Raw genomic sequence first — 19,714 nt, 5'->3', positions numbered from 1 at the left:
TTGATGGATCACAGCATTAAACAACCCATAGTATTGTCTGGCAATCATGCCCCTCCATTTGTTGTGTGAATGTAACTTTTTAACTTTTGGTTATATGTCTATTACAACAGTTTTTTTAACTTAAAACACTTTTTTTTATCTTTAACTTTAACACTAAAGGGATTGTAAAGTCTCATTATTTTTTAAATAAAAATAACAAACATGTTATACTTACCTGCTCTGTTGCAGTGGATTTGCACAGAGCAGCCAGGATCCTCCTCTTCTCAGGTCCCTCTTCTGTGATCCTGGCCCCTCCCTCCTGTTCAGTTCCCTCCACAGCAAGCAGCTTGCTATGGGGGCACCCAAGCCGAGTCACAGCTCCCTGTGTCCATTCAGACATGGAGCCCTGAACCGGCCCGCCCCCTCTCTCCCCTGATTGGCTAGCTGACAGCAGTGGGAGCCAATGGTGCCGCTGCTGTGTCTCAGACAATCAGGAGGGAGAATTTTCGGATGGCTGAAACAATTGTGGATGTCGCTGGACAGAGAGGGACCTCAGGTAAGTATTAGGGGGGCTGGTGGGGGCTGCTGCACACAGAAACCGTTTTATCTTAATGCACAGAATCCATTAAGATAAAAAACCTTCTGCATTTACAACCCCTTTACCATTTTGCTATATACATATTATTTTTTACGCTTTAACTTTTTACTGTATATTTGCAACTTTTTGACCTTTGGTTATATATCTATTATTTGCGTTTTTTTTTAATTTGATTATATACAGTATTTATTATTTGTAACTTTTGTATCTCTTTTTGCAACTTTTTGACTTTTTGAAGGTATTTGTTACCTTCTGACTTTTGGTTATACTTCATTTATTTGCACTGATTTGATTTTTGGTTCTATACCTATTATTTGTAACTTTTTGAATTTAATCAAAAAGTTACAAATCTATTCTATTATTTCCAAGTGTGTGGCATTACAATTTAGAAAGATTATGCAAATGGTAATGTGTAACTTTTACAGTACATTTATAGGAAAATACATCTAAGAAATGCCCCATTGTAGCTACCAAACAAAAATCCCCATCAAATGACAAAAGCCTGCAGTGAATGATCAATAAATTACTTTATTAGATAAACTAAGGTTAATTTACTAAATGAGTAGAGCATGTTTATATTACAAAGTAAATTTTTACTTAGCTTAGCGAATGAGGTAAAGCTGTGCTGACTTCAATTATCAGGTCGATCAAAAAGTTTTCTTTTTTTAATTTCCTTACACAAAATTATGTTTTCTTTGCAAAGTGAATTTTCCTCGTTTACTAAGCCAAGTGAAAATTCACTTTTCAAAATGAATTTGCTCTACTCAATTAGTAAATCAACCCCAGTATAATACATTGGGGCCAAAAATACATCCCTAACCCATAAAATGAAGTAAGAACACCACTCTCAATAGCAGAAAGGAAAGCCCTCTAAACAAACACATACAGTATACAAATGAAATTTCATAACAGATACTGGGGTTGATATAGTAAAGGCAAATAGGCTGTTCACATTGCATGGGAAGTTGCACTTTGCAAGGGATTTTGCCCCAGAGCTTAGTGAATGTAGTGAAGTTTCACTTTGCAAAGAAATACCCAATCGTGTGGAATCGCAATGGAAATAAATAAATGCATTTTAGCTTACACATGATTTGATGATGGAAGTCAGCAAAACTTTACCTCATTCACTCAGCTCTGGGGAAAATGTCCTTGCAAAGTACAACTTCTCTTGCAGTGAATAGCCTATTGCTTTTAGTAAATCACCCCCACGATCTCAGGCAATGGGGAAAAATAAACACATTAAAAGGAGATTTACTAAAACTGGAGCACTCAGAAACTGGGGCAGCTGTGCATGGTAGATAATCAGATTCTAACTTCAGCTTGTTCAATTAAGCTTCGACAATAAAACCTGGAAGCTGATTGGTTTCTTTGCAGAGCTTCACCAGATTTTGCACTCTCCAGTTTTAGTAAATAACCCCCATTATATTATAAAAATACATTTATCACTTTCCAAGAGTGTTCAAAATAGAACACCTATCAGGGGAAAACCTAGGTCCTCGAAATTTTGTAATAAATATTTACAAAATATATCTTTAACCAAACAGGGAATTGCATTAGGCATCAAATATTAAACTACAATGATAAATCTTGGCGCAAGTGCATTGAAAGCATATACGGTATATACATACATCTCTCTCTCTCTCTCTCTATATATATATATATATATATAGATCTATATATATATATATATATATATATATAGATCTATATATATATATATATATATATCTATAGCTATATATCTATATAGATATATAGAGAGAGAGAGAGATATATATATCTATATACAGATATAGATATATCTATATATATAGATATATCTATATCTCTATATAGAGATATATATATATATATAAATATAACCATATTAAGGATCACCCTCTGTACAATGTGCCCTCTATCCCCATACCTCCCAACTTTCTGAAATGGGAATAAGGGACATCTATTAGCAAAAGTATGCAGGCATAGGACATGCCCCTGCCACACCCCCTTAAAGGAGAACTGTACAAAAAAAAATGATTGGTTAAACCCACAAGTGCTTTTTTACCACTACTATTCCTTTATACTGACCTTTGGAATTTAGAAATGCAGCAATTTAGAAATTGGATGAAAGGTTTAGCGCTGGGAAACACTTTTTGAAAGATAAATAGTGCATTTTATATACAACTATATAGATCAGACCAAAATGAGGGACAAATGAGGAGGAATGAGGGACAGAGGGACATTGCTCCGAGTGAGGGACAGTCCCTCGAAATCAGGAACAGTTGGGAGCTATGTATCCCCTGTTTAATAAAACTGAACTATGTAAATGTCTAATCATTTGAGTCATTAGCAATGGAGCTACACTATAGACTACAGCTATAAACTAAAGACTAACATATGGGGTTCAATAATCATTTATGTTTGTTGTATCCGTGAACCATGATTTTAAGAAGCTATATTCTTGCAATGGTTTTGGTATTTTCTTGGCAGTTATATTTTCCCGCCTGCAGGTGTCACTGCTGTAGTTGGCTTCCAGCTGATAATGTCCAACAAATGGCTAAACCTTTGCACGGATGAAAGTGTTAACAGCTTCAGTAAATGCTACACACCGTTCCTAAAATACAGCTATGCTTTATAGCCAAAATGTTAGCCTCAGTCTCCTTATGATCAGACAACACAGCGGGAGAGGGATGAGGATCTCAGTATGAAACATCATGACACAGGTAGTCTTTGCTATAGAAGCAAGAATACATACATACATATGGCATGTTAATGTGGGTACACAGTAAATACAGAGCTTCCAACTCTCCAACTGTCTCTTTATTGGAACCAATTTCTCCTGTCCCTCTTTCCTCCTCAGCTGTCCCTCTTTTTGGGCCGATATATAGACGGCTATGAAAAATGCACTTTATAACTACCAAAACTGTTAGGCCCCATGCACATGAGTGTATTCAATTCATGCAGGATCTCACTGGCAGCAACATTGTTGCCTGTACAGCATTTGAACTCATATATGTAGATATATCAATCCTGAGAATTCGCCCCTGATTACACATTATTGACATTTACATCTCCCCCTGAATGGGTCATTAATGCAGTGGCAGTGCAGACACAGAATGGATCTCGGCCTTCAGTCATTCCTGGACTGGCTCCATCAAATTTTCGGATCGAAGGATGTTGGGCAGTAGGGTGCGAACAGGGCCACCCACTGTTCAAATTTCAAGTTTATGATGAACCGCTCAGAATTTAGTCATTGTATAGCCGGCTTAAGCCTGTCCGTCTTTTGGTTCAAACCCTTTTTTTTTATACATCACAGTCCCTTTTATAGGTTTCATTCATCTGTAGAAATAAATGTACCTCCACCAAAACTTTTTTTTTATTGTTTTAACCATATATTAGAGATCACTTTGTAATATGTTCTTTTGCCTAATGTCAAACAGTACTATGAAAGAAATGTTAAAGTGTTGCCCATTTCAACTGGCAAACCGCGTTATTGTTTAAAAATTGTCGCTCTTTTTTTGTTTATAGCACAAAAAATAAAAAGCGCAGAGGTGATCAAATGCCACCAAAAGAAAGCTCTATTTGTGGGAATAAACTTGATGTCCTTTTTTTTCCCACAAATAGAGCTTTCCTTTGGTGGTATTTGAAAAAAAAAAACAATATTTAAAAATGTTTGCTATAATAAATATCCCCCCAAAAATGTAAGAAAAAAAACATTTCCTTCATAAGTTTAGGCCAATATGTATTCTTCTACATATTTTTGGTAAAAAAAATTGCAATAAGCGTATATTGTTTGGTTTGCGTAAAAGTTATAGCGTCTACAACATAGGGGATATATTTGTGTCATTTTTTTTTTCTACTACTAATGGAGGTGATCTGCGATTTGTAGCCTGACTGTGATATTGCGGCAGACAGATCGGACACTTTTGACACTTTTTTGGGACCATTGATACTTATACAGCGATCAGAGCTAAAAATAGCCACTGATTACTGTATAAATGTCTCTGGCAGGGAAGAAGTTAACACTAGGGGGCGATCAAGGGTTAAGTGTGTCCCAGGGAGGTGTTTCTAACTATAGGGGCATGGGACTGACTGGGAGTAGAGAGAGATTGCTGTTCCTAATTACTAGGAACAGCAGATCTCTCTCTACTTCCCTGACAGAACGGGGATCTGTTTACATTGACAGATCCTTGTTCTGTCTCTGTGAGGAACGATCGCGGGTGGCCGGCGGACATCGTGACTGTCGGCCACGCGCATCAGCTCTGGCATCGTGCCGCGCACCCTGGAGCTCTTAAAGTGACCGACGCACACCTATCGCGATTTGCCCAGGAGATCCAACCTGCCGCAGTATAATGAGGGTGGCTGGTCGCCAAGCAGTTACATTTTAAACCAAAATCCATGATGGCATGTTGTTGCTACAAGTGACAAAATTGTACTGTATCAAAAATGAACCCATTAGGTATTTTTAACACATTTAAAAGACCTACCTTTTAGCAGACACCACAAGAGTGATACTAATCTCATTAGCCACATTTCCATGGTATTTCCATGGTATAAAAAGCTCTTATAAGAGGACAGTAACAGTGGAATCAGCATAGCATTCCGACAGGTTTCGCCTCATATGGCATCATCTGGGGTGATGATGCCTAATGAGGCGAAACGTGTCGGGATGCTATGCTGATTCCACTGTTACTGTCCTCTTATAAGCGCTTTTTATACCATGGAAATGTGAGTGTATCTCTCTTGTATTTATATTAAATATCCTTTATTCCTTACGGAATTACGCTAGGTGCCCTCCTTCTTCTCTTTGTTTATCCAAATGATTGGGCTGATTGCCCGTTCCTATCTAATCTGCTGACATCCACCGTCCTGCACATCTCTCTGGAGGTTGTGTCCATACAGTGAACCTGAATCATCCTGGGTACTTTATAAAGCTTGATTGACTCATTAGGTGTATACCTATATCCCTCTGGTAAGCAATTGGTGCTTCTGGTGGTGGATCTTTTATCAATTCACATAATTATTTTTGATGCACATCTATGATCCAACTGACTATCACTAATCCTATTGGACCATATATTTGTTCTTTTCACTTCTAAGAACTTTCCTCGGTCCCCAAGTTTCACTTATGGACACTTTTTTGTATTTTTGTATATTGAGTTTGTGTCATTAGTATACTTATTTCTTTTCACTTAATTGATTTTAGTTGAGCTCTAAAATCATTAATTTGTTAGTGCTGCACTTTTCCAACTTTTTTTATATTTTACTATTGATTCACTACTGTGCTGGCTGCTATTGTGCGCAGAATATTTGTTTGTATAGTTTACAAGCCTGGATTAAAAACTGAATAAATGAGCAGGTAGGCTCTGCTTTCTATGCTTTTTATTCATTTTCAGGCTTGATTTCAATGTTGACTGAAAAGTACCCTTAAGGCTTCCCTGCATGCAATGGGGGCTTTTAATGGCCAATTCTTTTTGTATATATAAGGGTCCTATGTATGGATGAGGAACTCTTGGCAACCTTTAAAAGTTGAGGAAGTGGGCAGAGCCAGAGGAATAAAGAGAAGTAAACAAGAATATTTTTTATACTTTTTACCATTATAAACACAGGGTTTTCTAAAACTTTTCTAAATTGCTTATAAAAAATGAAAATAACCCAAATCAGCATCCTCACCAAGAAAATAAGTTAAAAATTAATTTTAAAAAGTAAGAAATTCCAAAGAAACAGTCTGTGTTTTCTTGTGAAAAAATGTTCAGACACCAATGTGAATAGGAAACAGCAAAATGAAAGGGGCAAAAAATGTACATATCTTCAGTCTGGTGTATGTCAAAATATAAAGCAAATCTGTCTGGGTGACTTTGAAAATCATGTTGAATTGAGAAAAGAAAAATGCTGCTGTGAAAATTGTTAAATTGCGGCTATGAATGTTCACATCTGGAAGGATTCCGGGGATGCTATGTTTGACAGAGCACCAATGACATGATGGCAGTGGCCGGCACAGACAAGCAGAGCCCAGGAATGTCTGAAGAGAGGCCAGGGATGTCGTGTTTGCAGGGACTCCCGCTAGCTATCACAGCCAAGTAACTGCCACATGTCCAGATCTAGGGAGGTACTGGGGTGGGCTGCGCCCATCAGATTTCAGTTGCACCCCCCCAAGCCCCCCATTAACCCCCCTTTACCCCTGACACTATCATCCCTGCACTGTACACACTGAACATAGTTGAAATCCGATCATTTGTCTGACTCTTTCTGCTCATGAGCTATCCTTAGGCCCCTTTCATACTTTGCAATTTTGAATCACGGGCAGAAGACTTCCTGAAGATGCCATGTTCTGTGAAACGCGTCAAAGCTCATGCTACCATCATTAAAGGTTCCAGTGTGACGTCACGTCCAGTCCTAGACTTTCAGTAATTGGAGCGCACGCTGGCTCTAGTGGAACGTAACCATATTAACTACAGCTGTATACACTGTTGCCATATAGACACTTTTAAATGTAAGTAAGAATTTATTGTGTATTATGTCAAATCTTTTAATTATTAAATACTGCACTATGGTATCATTTATCTTGGCATCTTCCTGGTTTGTTACTGAATGGTTGGAGAAAAAATGGGATCTATATATAAAAAGTGGAGCACACCAAAACATCCTGTTACAGAGAAATGTTAAAGAAATAAGTGCTTTAAGACCTTCTTTTAACTAAGGATCTAATCCCCGTGGTGAGTGCGCATTTTTATAAAACATGTGGTAAACCACAAGGTGGAAGTGAATGGTGGTGGTGTATCTGGTGTCACTATTGTACTTGGACTTTTATATGATATTTTTGTTATTTATATTTGGGTTAACATTACATTACATGAAAAAGTTTCTTGAATTGATGTGACGGTAAAAGTGTTAGCGCCTTTACTTTAATCATATAGAGATTATTAGAGATTATTAGTATTAGCACTTAAAGGAGCAGCTTCACTTTATCGTCTATTAGGGTTTTTCTGAACTTTTAGCTTGTCACAATATTACATGGATTTTGGAGGTTAATGTGTTGGATAAAGGGAGGCGCCATCTAAAGGTCTTTTATTTTGCACTGAAGTTTGCATGTTCTCCCTCTGCCTGTGTGTTTCCTCCAGTTACTCCGGTTTCCTCCCACACTCCAAAGACATGCTGGTAGGTTAATTGTCCCCTGTCTAAATTGGCCCTTGGATGCATATGAATGAGAGTTAGGGACCTAAGATTGTAAGCCCCTTAAAACGGAAGACACTGAGGTGAATGTACAATATATATATATATATATATCACTGTGTAAATTGACAATGCAATATAAGTACCTGTAATAAATAAAGTAAAACAAGTATTGTATTAAATTAAATGGCAGTTGCTTAAGATATGCCGTGGTTTAGCAAATTCAATGTCATAGTTATAGTTATAGTTAGTTATGTTATAGTTTGTATCTACTTTAAGCATTTATCTATTTGTTGTATCACTGTACCAGATACATTTAGGGACAAAGTGATTCTTAATCAAAAACAATAAATAAAAAAACTGAATGAAAAGGTTGCCTTTCTGTTTGAGGGAGATCTGATGTTTTTCAACTTGTAAAAATTACATTACTATCCTTGATAAATAATGTAAACTGTATTGTACAATGAGGCTTTGGATTGTAAAAGAAATCTGGAATCTGTGGAATTTGCATTATTTATATTAAAAATACTATATTACACACCTTGAGAAATTGTACAAATCAATTAAAATGCATTTTTAGAAAGCTCATTATCAGAATTTATTTGACCTATATACACTCTACTTGTAAACAATATGTATAGTAGGTATAAATCATTTAAATACCTACAAAAGTAACTAAGGAAATGATATATATCTTTAATTTACGTTTACGTGAACCCAATGTTTAATATTTGAAATTTCATGATATTTACCTATACCCTACTGTAAAACAATAAGCTTACTTTATAGATCCTTGTAAACTTACTTTATGTATCTTTATAACATTGTATACTCAATAAACTTCTTTTGACAAGGAAAATGCATTTTTAGTTGCAAATTTTTTTTTTATTGCACCCCGTGATAAATTAAATGCCAGAATATTAATTTTAGTAGGAGTACACAGGTTTTATTTTGGACTACATATATTATAAGTGTTATAATATGGTCTTACACATATATGTTCTTTCTTACTCCTATTTTTTTTTTTATTTAAATGAAAAACTCATAGTATTTCTTTCCTCATTTTCCCTTCTTTTCTTTCTGAGATAAAATGTGAATGGAAGTAAAAGGAGACCAAACTTGACCCTGCCATTAATAGGTCTGTTCATAATTCAATGTGTTTGTGTGGATGAGCATCCATGTGGAAAGCTGCAAGCCTGAGAGACAGAAAAGCTCTCTCTTTAAACATTATCTGACCCCATCCACTCCATTCACAAAAGAAGGGCTTACGTAGCCTTGCGCTGGAAGAAAACGTGCATTTGCCATTGTGGCCACATTTCAATGTTCCCATCTTAGTAAAAACACAGCATGCAGTAGCAATGTATACAGGGATGGGGAGGACCTGAACTACATGAGGAGAGGTCTAAAGAAAAGACTAGAAACAAATCTGTGGTTACTACAACAAGAGAAAGGGGGAAAGAAAAGCAAAACTGCTATTAGAAAGCTCCAAATGCACCACTAATTCAGAATGGTTTTCTGTGATTAATTCATGTAAAACTGAAGTCAGAATTCAAAAATCATATATATACTGTACTCAAAACAAAACGTTAAAGCAGCATATATTGTACGATAATTTAAATAGCTGGAAATCCTTCTAATAGATCAGCTGAATCCTCATTTCATATTATAGGTTGACAATGCTGTTGCTTCTGCAGGGAAATTACTGCAGCATTGCCAACCTGCACTATTGCTGTAGCTGCATGGACTACAATGGTGTGTGAGGACGTAGGGAGTAGGCAGGCTATCAGCAGAGTCATTGCTGACTGTCATTCCCCATCAGAAAAGTCATGGCCAGCTCATCCCAAAACCAGTGTGAGTGACGGTGCACTGTTGTCAACATCTATTGCCTACTTGTATCTGTTTTATCTGCAATACTTATGGGGAGATGCATCAGCAGCTTGTATGGCACATGGCAATAATGTCTTATATTTAAAAAAGGGATTGACCTTTGAAAATTACAATAACATGGATGAAATAGGGATCCTGATCTTTGTGCTAAAGCTTTGTGAACTAAGCCTATACTCAGATTTTCCTGGATCTTAAAGTCTAATGCCCCATACACACAATCGGACTTTCCGACAACAAAACCATGGATTTTTGTTCGAAGGGTGTTGGCTCAAACTTGCCTTGCATACACACGGTCACACAAATGTTGGCCAACAATTATGAACGTAGTAACATACAAGACGTACGTGATATCTCCATTACAAATGCTAGTTTTACAAGACCGAGTGCTTCCAGCTCGTACTTGATTGCGAGCATGCGTGGACTTTGTGCGACGGACTTGTGTACACACGATCGGAAAGTCCGACAACAAACATTAGTTGGCGGAAAATTTGAGAACCTGCGAGCCAACATTTGTTGGGGTAAAGTCCGACAACAAATGTTCGATGAAGCATACACATGATCGGACTTTCCGACAACAAGTTCACATCCAACATTTCCCGTCGGAAAGTCCGACCGTGTGTACGCGGCATAAGGCTGGCCATACATTATACAATTCTCTTGTACAATTTACCTTTAGCTTTACCAAAATCATATAATATGAGGTCAAACCTTAACATGTTCAATTTGTATGCAATCAGGCAGGCCCTTGCACTACATAGTTGAAGGTAAATCTAAAGCAAATTGAATAAGAAAATTGAATGATGTATGGCCAAACTCTACATTCATTGTCCCTTTAAATAGAATGTTTGCGCCAAGCTGATCAAGGTGTGCTCACTGCATTTACTGTATGTGGCTTCAGCTACATACAGTGTATAGAACATCACTGTGTCCTGGCAGTGAGATGGGAACTTCCTATCCCACTGCTGGAACATTGGCTGGTGGAAAGGCAAATGGATGACATCACAATCTCAGTCTCAGTCAGAGGAAGTTTTGTATTCATTTATAGAATACAAAGCCTCCTGTGAATGGCTGAGCAGCAAAAAGTTCTCGTCTCACAGTCGGAACACAGTGTTGTAGCTGAGACCACATACAGTTAATACAGTGAGCCCAGCAAGTGCACCTCTTAATGCAGTAAATAGTTTTTTTGGCCAGCATGACCCAAATGAACTATTTAAAGGGACAATAAAGCAGAGTTCCACAAAAAAATGGAACTTCCGCTTTAAGTGTTGGTGACCCCCTGACATGCCAAATTTGGCATGTCATTTTTTTGGGGGGGAGCAGGTGTTTTTACAGGAACCCAGCTCCCACTTCCGCCGCGGCACCAGAAGGAATATCACCTCTCCCCCTCCCTCCCTGCAATCTTCTAGGACACGTCACAGGTCCCAGAAGATTGCCCGGCCATTCACAGCACGAAGCGCCTCTCATATGCGCAGTGCGCGGCTGGCTGTGAGGCCACAGCCGGGCGCCCACAGTTAGAATGCCAGCACCGCGGAGAGGAGGGGGAAAGGAGCGGGGCTTCGTGCGCCCGCATCACAGGACCGTGGGACAGGTAAGTGTCTGATTATTAAAAGTCAGCAGCTCCACTTTTTGTAGCTGCTGACTTTAAAATGGGTGGAACTCCACTTTAAACATGAGATAGGCTTTATCTACCTATGCAAAATGCTGGCTAGTGGGCTTGACTGGTCATGGCTGCCTCTTAGTTTAGTGAGGGCCCAGTACATGGTTTTAGAATCCCATGCAATCACTTCAGTATTATTTAGATATATTATTTGTAACCAGGTTTGGAATTCATTTATTATGTTTGAGTTGGTTAATTATGAATGTGGTGTTGCTTTGGTTATTTGGTTTCTGGCCGTGCATGTAGGGTTATTGGGTAGAGATAATGTGGCTTTGTCTAAGGAGGTTTGTTCCCTGTTAGACAAGATCTGACAGCTTTTGTCTGGCTGCCTGTGATTAAGAGATTTGCGCCAGCTCTACTGCGCATGTTCGGTTTAACACAGACCGAGAGTGATGTACAGCGCATGCACAGACCATATGCGGCCACTGTTTGATATAGTACGGCTGCAGGACACCCTGAAGATAGATAATACCCTCCCATGATTACAGCTAATATGTCAATTAATACGCCGTTTTGGCGCCAAAATCAGCCTATATTAGATCAGTTTGTGCATGTAAGAAATAGTGGTGCCTAGTAGAAGTCTGTTAAGTGAGTGCTATTGACATCTAGTTACAATAGTATGGTATTTGTAAATATTGTCTTTGAGTAGTTGATGACAGCTTATTGGGTGCACTTATTATATTGCTGTAGCTATTGTATAGCCTAGCACCCATTACATTCCTTATGGCAGCTTACCGACCCCATGCTTATTATTAATTTCCAGAATAGGACTATCCGGTCATTCTTTCTTCTCTTTTTGGAGATTTATTTAATTTTTGAGGACATTGGCCATTGGGTTGCTTCTGGATAACACCTGACACGCCATTTTTTGAGGGCTCTTCTTTACATGTAAGTGGCCCTCTACGCATGTTCTATCTTTCTATGTATATATACATAGAGATCGTTTGTACAACCTGATATGCTGCATGTTTCATCTAATCAAAATATGATGTTCTTTTCTTTTTCTTGAATATAATCTCTGTCTAGTGTTAAGGGAATAAGGTCCTGAGGAAGCACAAATGTGAAACGCGTTGACCTCTTGACCCAATAGTAACAGAGGTTTATTGTATAACTAACTAAGTGGTAAAATTGTTTGGAGCCACTTAATTTTGATTTTATTCAGAAAGTGTAAACATCTTTTAAGAATTTTGTAATAAAGATATTTAGTACTATTACGTTTGACAGTCCTTCACTGGTACCGGTAAAGTCCGCTCAGTTTGTCCATTTTTTTCATGGTTTTAGATCTTTATATTTCTGTTACATTACTAGACCTATATGATAAAACCTTGCATACAATTGTATACAGTTTCACATTTCTAAACGTTTCAAACAACTCTACTACAGCACTGGGCTTGTGCCAACTCATCCAAAAGACTCTTGGCGGCCCTGCCTACAGGGCTGCCGATGAAGGGGTACCCCTGGTCCTCTTGTAGGGTGTCTGGGCACACAGTGGAGCCCAGACAGCAGGGTTTATCAGTGCAGCAGAGCAATTAAAGGACGATGCCCTGTGCAGCAACTGAAAGAAGGTTTCTCTCCCTTTCGCCGACTTTCAGCTGCTGCACAGAGAGATACAGACACGAGACATCGTTCTGTAACTGCCCCTTCTCACTCAGACCCCCTTCCCTGTTCTGCCGACATACTATTCCCCCATGTGTGCCCCCCCTGTGTGCCCCTGGTTTCCCCACAGCTCTGCCGGCTTACCTGTCTCACCAGTTGCTACGGGTACACAGAGGGATGTGCCAGAATGGAGAGCAGTGGAAAGGGCAGGCAAATATGTCATTTACCAGCCCCTTCCTTTTCTTAATGGACAAAGTGAGTGATCGATACCGATCACTCCTGTGTCCTTTGATAACTGAGCATTGTAAACTGTGTTTACTATGTTTCAGTTTATGAATGAACAGGAGCCTCTGTCTCCAGTTCATTCATCTTCAGAGACTGCGGACAAAGGAATTGAAGAATTACTTTTTCTGTCTCAAAGGTAAGATGTCAGGGGTCTGTTTAGACCCCTGATATCTCACCAAATCCTCTAACAGCATTGTAAACAAAATAATACATTGTAAAAAATAATTTTTTTAATTGTGAAAAAATCATTTTTAAAAATTGGAAAAAATTATTGTAAAAATTAGGGGCTCATTCACATGGATTCTCTGACACATGAAGTGTGAATGAGTAGTTGGTGCGGCTAGAGCTGTCTCAATAAACACAGCCGCTGGTCCTAATTTGAGAAGTGTGCAGCTGTGGGTGAGTGGCCCTGAAAACACACAGTTGTGTTTGGGGCCATACACCTTTACCAATGTGCCTGTCAAATTCGGACCAGAGGCTGTGATCATACAGCTGCTGCATTCCCATAACATAGGCTGCCTGAACACAGCTCCAGCTACATAAAAAAAAATATTTACACTGCACAGGCCACATCACCCATGTGAATGAGCCCCAAGACCACTTTTGCACAGAACTTTATTAATTAACTCAATACAGATTTATCTTTTAGATTTATCAGGAATTTTGTAAGTTATGTTATGTTTGTATCCGCTAACAATGATATGCTAGCAATGATTTTAGTGTATTTTTTTGTGAAAATATCTTTTTGATATTTTTGGGGAGGGGGGCCCTGTCGGGTAGGCTGTACAGGGCCCATGATTTCTAACAGCAGCCTTGCCTGCCTCCAATCTCATGTCTGATATAGGAAAAGAAAAACACATTTTATTAAAACCTTAAAACAGGGGTCTCAAACTGGTGGCCCTCCAGCTGTTGTAGAACTACAAGTCCCATCATGCCTCTGCCAGCCTTTTTGATTAATGCTTATAACTGTCAGCCTTGCAATGCCTCATGGGACTTGTGGTTTCGCAACAGCTGGACGGCCGCCAGTTTGAGACCCCTGCCTTAAAAGCATGACACATGGCAAGTGGCAAAACAACATCCATATATCTTTAATAGTAATTTTATTGCATCAAGATTTCCTAGTTTTAATAAAGTGTTCAGAAACCTGCCACACACTAGCTTCCAAAATCATGCATTTTGTTTTATATTTTATATAATACGTTTAAGTATTTTAAATAGAGTGTGTCACTTCCAGCTACTTTAAGGTGGTTGCAAATCTCAGTCATGGAATCTGAGCAAAGCACATACAGTATATCTGCAGTGTTTACTTATCTCTCTCCAAAGCTCCAAAGTGCCGTTTCTCTCTGGTGCTTCGTTCCTCTGTTATCAGCATGCCTCACTTCTGACAAGTTTTCCCGACACATGAGATAAATTTGTGTCGGAGAGGAAATTCAGAACGGAGCTTTTCTATTCACAACACAGTTCTTCTGCTGTGTTAAAGGGGGGTGTTCCTTTCCCCCAATCAGCAATCACATACTGTAACTGCAGCCTCTCACCTCTCCACCCCCTCCTCTGTGCTCCTGACAGATTAAGAAGGATTTTTAACACTTTTCTCCCCTTTTGAAGCGGTGTAGGGAAGAGAAGACTGCAGATAAACAATTAAAACCTACGTAGGAGGATTTTTGACGATTTTCATCTCTGTGTATAATCTGGGGATGTTCACTTCACTGGGTATATGTAAAGGTTTACATCCACTTTAAAATCAGGCAGGGAGCCTGGATTAGGAGTACTTGCGCAAAACCCTGCTGTTGCTGATGACTTGCTATGCAGAGACTTTTAGTGTACATCTTACAAGACATTTTGCATTGCTGTTGAAACACTGTGATTATCTATGGGTCTGGGGGTGGCTCTGTAGGCAACCCAGAAGGCTTGCTATTTGACACTTCCAGAAGTGTCAATTTTGCAGTAAGATTTCTCACAAAGATACCTGTGCTCAATGGAATCACATCACTGCAGTACAGGCAGTCTTGGAGTTACAAACACCTGACTTACATACAACTCCTACTTACAGAGTTAGACAACAGGAAGTGAGAGGAAATCTCCCCCTAGGAAGGGAAATTCTTTCAAGTAAGAGTTATCATGGGGAAAAGGTGTTTCCACTGAAGCTTTATCACCAATCCTTGTTTCCACAAGAACCCAACATTTTTAAAATCCAATTGTCACAGGGGCAGAAAGTGGGGTAAAATCTTCTGAACAGGGGCACAGACAGCAAAACCAACATTGCAGGGGTGGTAACCCTTCCCTATGCTATCAATAAAAAAACATAAATTATTTTTTTGGCTGAAGCTACACTTAAAAAATGTACCTGTTCCAACTTACATACAAATTCAACTTAAAGTGATTGTAAAGGCAGAAGGTTTTTTTATCTTAATGCAGTCTATACATTATGATAAAAAGCCTTCTGTGTGCAGCAGCCCCCTCATCACCCCCCCCCCCCACCCCCCAACACTTACCTGAAGTCCCTCCCTGTCCAGCGATGCCCACGAGTATCTCAGCCATACAATATTCTCCCTTCTGATTGGCTAAGACACAGCAGTGGTGCCATTGGCTCCCGCTGCTGTTAATCAAAGTCAGCTGGCCAATCAGGGGAGAGAGGGGCAGGGCCAGGTTTGGTCTCCGTGTCTAAATGGGCACAGGGAGCTGTGACTTAGCTCGGGTGCCCCCATAGCAAGCTGCTTGCTGTGGGGGCACTAAACAGGAGGGAGCGGCCAGGCTCTCAGAAGAGGGATCCGAGAAGAGGAGGATTCGGGCTGCTCTGTGCAAATCCACTGCAACAGAGCAGGTGAGTATAACATGTTTGTTATTTTTATAGGGAAACAAGAAACAAGACTTTACAATCACTTTAAGAACAAACCTGGGGACTGCCTATAGTAGAGTTTCTGTAAATACTCTTTATGCAGATTGCCTGCCCTTAGTTGGCTAAGTAGCAGGTGGTGACAGGGTCTCTTTGCAATATGAGGTAAAGGCCATTCAGGACTGTTCCTAACATGAGGCTGGGATGGCACAGTAGAAGGTTCTTTTCTTTTTTTTAATTATTTGTAAAACAGTCACACAATACATAGTACAATGTCAAGTATGACGTTCGTGTTCCAATCAACAAAAAAAAAAAAAATTAACCCAGCAATTGGCTTACTTAACCAGTAGAAGGTTCTTACCTTGCTTAGCAGGTTCTATGTTGCCTCCTGCTTCTATGTTACCGATGGAAGAGTAAGCAGATATAGAATCTGCAACCTAGCATTTCATCCACAGGGCACATAGTATCAGGAGTACTCGCAATCAGAAGGGAAAGGGATTTTAAACTAAATGAATATTGAAGTTAAAATGAATATTAAGTATGTAAATATCTTTTTAATTCTGTAATCCTTTCGTCCATCTGGACTAAGGGACTACCAGTAGTGCAATTTTTTTGAATCAGCCCAACTGTTATGAATAGTTATTGATGGCGCCATATAATCTATAGTAGTTCTTGGATTGGCCCCACTGATAGCAGAAACAGACCAGTGTTTTGCCACCGTAGGGCCCCTTTCACACTTACGAACTGCAGTACCAGTGCAAAAATGCATTTTATTGTGTGTTCCTGTAGTGCACAGTAATGGTTGGCACTCTGTGCCTTGTCACTCCGTTACAATGGCATCCCAGTACACCGGTACAGAAGCTGCCAACACACCTGCACCATGGTGCACCCGGAATAAAAGATGCTAAAGGTCCGGTTCTGTCTATTGCCATATGTTGGCAGCCCATATAAAATATGACATGCAAGTAGTAATGCAATGGAATGTGCAGGTGTGAAGGGGCCCAAAATAATATTCTGTACCCACTTAGGCTACCAAAAATACTGTCACTCACCAGGGTGGCTGCTGGTCCATATACTGGACTTCAAAAGATAAAACTCAAGTCAAAGCAGATTGTATATAACTATAAGAAGATTCAAAAATGATAATCAGAAAAATATATTCAGGATAACAGTTTTGTGTTTAAAGGGAAAAAAAAGACATTAAGGACATGTATTATTCATTAACGTCTTCTCATTTTAAGCTTCTGATGCTAATGGACCAAAATTGGCAAATACCGCTTTTACCAAAAATAAAAAAGAATTGTTATCCGCATTTCTGGAATCTGCATGAAATAATATCCCATTTTTTCCCGGGACCAATCTTGTGTGATTATTTCATTTATAGACCGTGCCTGTCAACTACCCAGCATGGGTGCTGGGAACGAGTCGATTTGGTTTAACCCATTGCATTCCATGGAGAACACGTTCCATTTCCCAGCCCTCTTTCTGCACTGCAGGGGACAGAGTATCCCTTTTACATAATAGTAGCTCTACCCTTGCAAACTAATTGCGACACTTTGAAAGAAGTGAAAATAATAAGCCTCTCTATAAAGACAGCACAATATGCTCTAAAAAGCCTCTCGGCGTGACACTGGTCTCATAATATTTAAAAAATTTCACGCATTACTTTTTTTTCCTCCTTTTTTTTTTCCTTTCCAACTTTCATCATACTTTTTAGCCGCAGATAAATCATAAAACACATGGCAGGGAAATTACCAGTTAAGATCGATTTTCTGCCAAGGATGCAAAAGAGGAAGAGAAAAAAAAAAAAAGAAATCAGCACTTGGATATGCGAATGGTGTAATGAACATTAAGATGGCTCTTTAAATGTCAATGAACAATTCTCATAATTTTGGTTCAGTTGGTAAATGGAGAATAGATTGATCTCCGTCGTACCTCTTCATGGACCAAATAAAGTTCCTCTTTTCTCATGGACAATATTTCCTTTCTGCTGATTTTATCAGTCTGACCGTTCATGTAATGTTCAAGCTGAAAAATGAAAAAAAAAAAAAACATTGAAAACGACTTGCAGCGAGGCAGCACTGAATATACTATAAAAGCAGGCTAACTAAATTATAAGGTGGTAGCACAGTAGGAATGCTTATAAACCGAGATTTCAAAGCTTTCAATATTACCTGAAGCAGAAGAGGTAATGATCTTGTTTTAAAGCCTATACATTGTGAATCCAACATTTGCATTTGAAAAAAAAAAAACCTCCACAAAAAAAAAAAAGAGTTATTCCTTGAAATGTTATTATTTTAACCAATCAATTTGACTTAATGAATCCAGAATTTGGGCAGCAGCAGGTCTATAACATCTAAATTTAACTATAATTAGTGATAATTTATTGTCAGATTAAAGCGGTATTAAATCGAAAAACCAAAAATGTAATATTTTGCAGCTTACCAATCATTAGATTTGGTGGCTGCATTCCTTTTAATTTTTTTTGGCTTTTTCTCTCTGTTTTCATCTAGTGATCTGGCCAGTAACACACCTCCTGTATTAGATGGCCCCACGCTGGATGAAGGAGCACCAAGAGCACCTTTGTACAGCAGTATTTTCAGTCTGGGGGGAGGGGGCTGTTAGATGCACTTTAACCACTTGCCGACCAGTCGCTGTCGTTATACGGCGGCAGGTCGGCTCTCCTGCACAAATCGCCATAGCTGGACGACGGCTCAGTTGCGGGCTGCACGCTGCGGGAGCGTGCCCGTGGGTCGGGTGGACTCAATGTCGGCCAGCAAACCGGGATCGCCTAGTACAGAGGCAGAACAGGGATCTGGCTATGTAAACAAGCGGATCCCCGTTCTGATAAGGGTCATGACAGAGATCTACTGTTCCCAGTCATCAGGAACATTGATCTCTGTCATGTTCCTGGCATCCCCTCCTCCCTACAGTTAGAACACACCTAGGGAACACACTTCTCTGCCAGTGTCATTTTTACATAGATCAGTGCATTTTTATAGCATTGATCAATGTAATAATGTCACTGGTCCCCAAAAAACTGTCTTCTGGGGTCAGATTTGTCCACCGCAATGTCTCAGTCCCACTAAAGATCACAGATCACCAACATTACTAGTAAAAACAATAATAAAAAAATAAAAGTCCCTAAATCTATCCCATAGCTTGTAGACATTATAACTTTTGTGCAAACCAACCAATATACGCCTATTGCGATTTTGTTTACCAAAAATATGTAGAAGAATATATATCGGCCTAAACTGATGAATAAATGTGTTTTTTTATATATTTTTTGGGGATATGTATTATAGCAGAAAGTTAAAAAAATTGATGCTCTTTGTTTATAGCGCAAAAAATAAAAACCACAGAGGTGATCAAATACCACCAAAAGAAAGCTCTATTTGTGGCAAAAAAAGGACGTCAATTTTGTTTGGGTACAGCGTTGCATGAGAGCGAAATTGTCAGTTAAAGTGACGCAGTGCCGTATCCCAAAAATTGGCCTGGGCAAAACCTTCCGGGGCTGACGTTGTTAAATACACTTACAAATTGAAGCCAAACTCCAGCTAAAACTTTATAAGCAGTTACAGCAGACAGGTTTTTTTTAATCTTTTGGAAAAAAGGTTTTTCATATATAAATAAAATCTGATCATTGCAAGCACCCCAAATAGTGATAGATGGTTTGTTTTATCTTTGCAACTGATACATTTTGCTGGAGAGCTTGTTCTTT

The 19,714-nt window shown here is 39.0% G+C and overlaps 1 protein-coding gene across 1 annotated transcript in view; it reads right to left on the bottom strand.

The window, feature by feature from the left end:
• Positions 1–19,714, bottom strand: part of DCDC1 (doublecortin domain containing 1) — a 690,767-nt gene that overhangs the window by 331,149 nt on the left and 339,904 nt on the right. The window contains exon 9 of the mRNA XM_073604506.1: positions 17,926–18,018. Within this exon, the coding sequence (XP_073460607.1) occupies positions 17,926–18,018 (93 nt within the window). The remainder of the gene's footprint in view (positions 1–17,925; positions 18,019–19,714) is intronic.

The sequence above is a fragment of the Aquarana catesbeiana genome, linkage group LG11 (genome assembly GCF_042186555.1).
Source record: "Aquarana catesbeiana isolate 2022-GZ linkage group LG11, ASM4218655v1, whole genome shotgun sequence".
Classification (NCBI taxonomy): Eukaryota; Metazoa; Chordata; class Amphibia; order Anura; family Ranidae; genus Aquarana; species Aquarana catesbeiana.
The sequence above is the reverse complement of the archived record's forward strand: the minus strand, read 5'-3'. Positions and strand labels throughout refer to the sequence as shown.